The following is a 3,803-nucleotide window of genomic DNA, read 5'->3' on the forward strand; positions in this document are numbered from 1 at the left end:
GGGTCCCCCCCCCCCCCCGGGGAATCTCACTGACAAAATACATTCATTAGATTATATTATCACTGGGAGGAGGAATGGTAATAATGAGGATGGAAGGAGCGAGAGGCGAATGGATGAGGTTATAATGAGACTGGAGGGTAGCCAGTGACTAGACAAGGGAGAGATAGCAGCATTGGAGGAAGAGGGGCTTCCATGCATGTACATTCACTGAGATACGGTTTCTGGCGCCAATACAGAAGAAGAGAGGGACTGTGCACTAAACCTGTGTGGTGTTAAGTCTGAGCTCCATGTAGGCAAAACAGCTGTCAGCCTGCTCAATAAAGAACAGAATGAACACAAACGCCGCCCCATGAGACGTCAGGTCGAACACGCTACCTTCCCCCTCCCTGGTGTCATTGTCATAGTTTTCCTCAATGGTGGCCCCATACAAAACACTAAACCGGCAACTTGCTGCTGTGACTCTCGCGCTCCGGAAGAGACAGGAGTCGGCAGCTTGGGTAATACAGCGATGTTTCTGTGCGTTTCAGATGCACGCCGTCACTCTCTCCCGCCGTTCTCAGTGCTGCATGGCGCCCGGGTTCTTGTGGCTTGGCGGTGGCGGGCCCCCTCCTGACCCAGGTGTCTTCTTCTTGTGGCCCTGGATGCAGTGGGAGCTGTTGCAGCCCTCGTCGTCATCTTCGCTCTCGGTGGAGCTTTCCCCAAAAGCTCTCGGCTTCTCGTAGACGCAACAGCCTGCGGGATAAAGGACACATTCGGCTAGAGAAACAATGTACAAGAATTCAACAGAGAGGGCGGTGTGGGGTACGCCACTCTGAGGAGAACTCAATACCCAAGTGGATCATGACTAGGAGCCAGCAGATGTTTTAAAGCTGAACTCCGGCCTTCCCTTCAGTCCTGCACAGTTGTACCGGCTCCTCTCCTGGACTGAAATTGCTTCTTCTGATTTCACTGCACACTGCAAGCTTCTCACACTGTGCATGAGAAGCTGCAGCAAGTCAGATAGAGTCCGCTTCATTTCCTGGCTGGAAAATCTCCCTATGATCGGCAGTGCCAAGGAAGCATGGAGCCGGCTTCCTTTCCAATCAGGAAGCCGGGCGGTGGGCTATGACCTGCCTCCTGATTGGCTAGGAAGCTTCACGTGTTGCTAAGCAGCCTAACTTCCTTACCTATCAGGAAACCAGGCGGGACGTAATGACCAGCCTCCCTGATTGCTCAGGAAGCCAGGCTCCCTAGCAACAAGTGAAGCTGGCTTCCAAGCCAATCAGGAAGCTAGGAGGCAAGTCATGACGTGCCGCCCCGCTTCCTGATGAGCTAGGAAGCCGGCTTCACTTGTTGCTAGGCAGCCAGGCTTCCTGACCAATCAGGAAGCTGGACGGCACCTCATGACCCCGCCGCCCGGCTTACTGATTGGTCAGGAAGTCAGCCTCGGCATGTAAAGCCGGTGTTCTTTCGATAGAATACCAGCTTCCCAGGCAATCCGGAAGCCGGGCCATGATTTGCCGCCCAGCCTCTTGATAATCGGGGGCACACGGCACCAGTACTCGGTATCGGCGAGTAACGAAAAAGATAATCCGTACTTGAAGTCGATACCAAAAAACTGGTATCGGTGCATCCCTGGTATCCAGAAATAAAAAGAGGGCTATATCCCACTCAGACACAAAATGATCAAGTAGATTCCAGCAAATACCTAACTATGTGCTAAAGAGATTATGATGTCTAATTGTTGTAACATAGAGTTCTGCTTTAACCCCTCCGTGACGGGAGACGCACAGTGTACGTCGCCAGCATCAGGGCTGTTTAAACAGACTCCCGGTGACTTTTGCCGCCGGGACTCTGTTTAAACTTGTAGAGCTGACTGTCGGCTTTACAACAGAAGCGATCCTGGCGACTTACCTGTCGCCAGATCGCTTCTGTGTCCCGAGGAAGGGGCCGCCCCCCCCCCGCGCTCCGTTGCCCCTCCTACGGGCCCGGGATCGGCGATCTTTGTGTCCGCGTGGAGCTGGGGAGGAGGTCGAGTATTTTGTTGTGTTTTGGGGCATAATTAAATTTTTCACTAAATATTGGTGTTTAATAAGGAGTTGCGCTAATATTGCGCAACATAAAAATGTGCAACTACCACCATTTTATTCTATAGTGTCTTGGCATTCAGAAAATATATAATGTTGGGGGGTTTTAAGTAATTTTCAGGCCTAAAATGTGGAATATAACATGGGTACAAAAAATGAAAAAAAGGCCTCAGTCATGAAGGGGTTAAGATCAGCCTGGTAAGTATGTGAAAGGGAGCCTAGAGCGCCACCTGCTGGCCAGAAATAGTAAAAGTGAAATTATTTGGATGAAATACCGAATATCTTTCTAAATAATTTTAAATTGCTAATATGAAAATAATATTCAATACGTACAGAAACACTGGAGAGCCTGGACAGATAACTACACACATTAGGGATGAAGCAATACAGTTTTTTTGGTATCGAGTACCGATATTTATCTTTCGGTACTCACCGATACTTCCGCTAGCATGGAGCCGGCTTCCCAGGCAATCAGGAAAGCTAGGCAGCATGTCATTACCGGCTCAATGCTGATTGGCCAGGAAGCCAGCATGGAGCCAGCCAAACAGCATGGAGCCAGCTTCCCGGCCAATCAGCATGGAGCCTGCTTCCCGGCCAATCAGCATGGAGCTGGCTAAACAGCATGGAGCCAGCTTCCTGGCCAATCAAAAAAGCCAGGCGGCGAGTCATTACCCGCCGCCTGGCTTCCTGATTGGCCAAGAAGCCAGCTCCATGTTACCTCGCGGCACAGCCGGTCAGAGGAATTCTCCCTCTCACCGGAGGTTCCATTATTAGGGAAGGTATTGGAGCATTTGGGCGGGTACTCGGTATCGGTGCATCCCTAAAACACCTACAGGGGTCTGACATTTACTCCTGGGGGCAGTTTAATACTTTCACATAAAGCGTGCGGGGCAAAGCAATAAGCTTGCACGGATTCCCCTCTCCCCAGCACCACAATTACTTCTCCTTTGCTTTGCCTGGTGCAAAATAAAAAATACCCCCGTATGGAGGAGCATGTGACATCCTCCCCTTTTTTTCTACCCCAACCCCCCCCCCAAAAAAAACAGCCAAAAGTTGCCAGTTATTAACATACTCGCCTCCCAAGGCCTGCGTGTCTCACCTTCCCAATGCTAAAGGCTCTTCAACATTCAACACTACTGGGAGTGTTGAAAGCTTGCGTCCCCCGCCACGTTCCTTCCTCCGACCCCTATGCCTGTAGGTTTTGGAGGACGGAACCACAGCATAGGGGAGGGGACGCAGGAATCTGACACTGGCAAGAGACTGGTGGTGGTTGCTGTGCTGGGACGGAGGGGAGGTAGGTGACACGGTTCTCTTAGAGGACTTGGACAGGGTCACTTTAAAGGCAGAACGTTCTATGAGGAGCGGAGATTGGATTGTCAGCACAGAGTCAGTCATGTATTTCGCACTGACACCTAACTGCTGCCATGATGATGTATTATTATACAGTTTACGCTGCGCTTTACAAGCGGTAACCAGTCCCTGCTGTCCTATCAGTCGTTAGAAGCGCTGCTGATGATCTAACACATGGAAGAACCAAGTCCTCTGAAGTATCAGATGAGAAGTACCGGTTACCATGGTAACCTCATGGAGATCTGTCACTACCACCCACTATCAGATGCCGCTCTGCGTTTCCCAAATATCCACGTTCCAAATTTAGCCAAGCGGAGTGACTCAGAGGCTCCCATCGCCTAGAAAGGCTGCAGAGAATTCAGGACATCACTGGCGCTTAAAAGGCTC

General features: G+C 50.8%; 1 protein-coding gene across 1 annotated transcript in view; it reads right to left on the bottom strand.

Moving 5' to 3' along the window:
• Positions 1-360: 360 nt before the first annotated feature.
• The window catches only part of PPP1R11 (protein phosphatase 1 regulatory inhibitor subunit 11), a 5,446-nt gene continuing 2,003 nt past the window's right edge, over positions 361-3,803 (bottom strand). The window contains exon 3 of the mRNA XM_018564184.1: positions 361-732. Within this exon, the coding sequence (XP_018419686.1) occupies positions 557-732 (176 nt within the window). The 3' untranslated portion in view covers positions 361-556. The remainder of the gene's footprint in view (positions 733-3,803) is intronic.

Source organism: Nanorana parkeri, unplaced genomic scaffold, assembly GCF_000935625.1.
Source record: "Nanorana parkeri isolate BGI_ZX_2015 unplaced genomic scaffold, ASM93562v1 scaffold731, whole genome shotgun sequence".
NCBI classification, from domain to species: Eukaryota; Metazoa; Chordata; class Amphibia; order Anura; family Dicroglossidae; genus Nanorana; species Nanorana parkeri.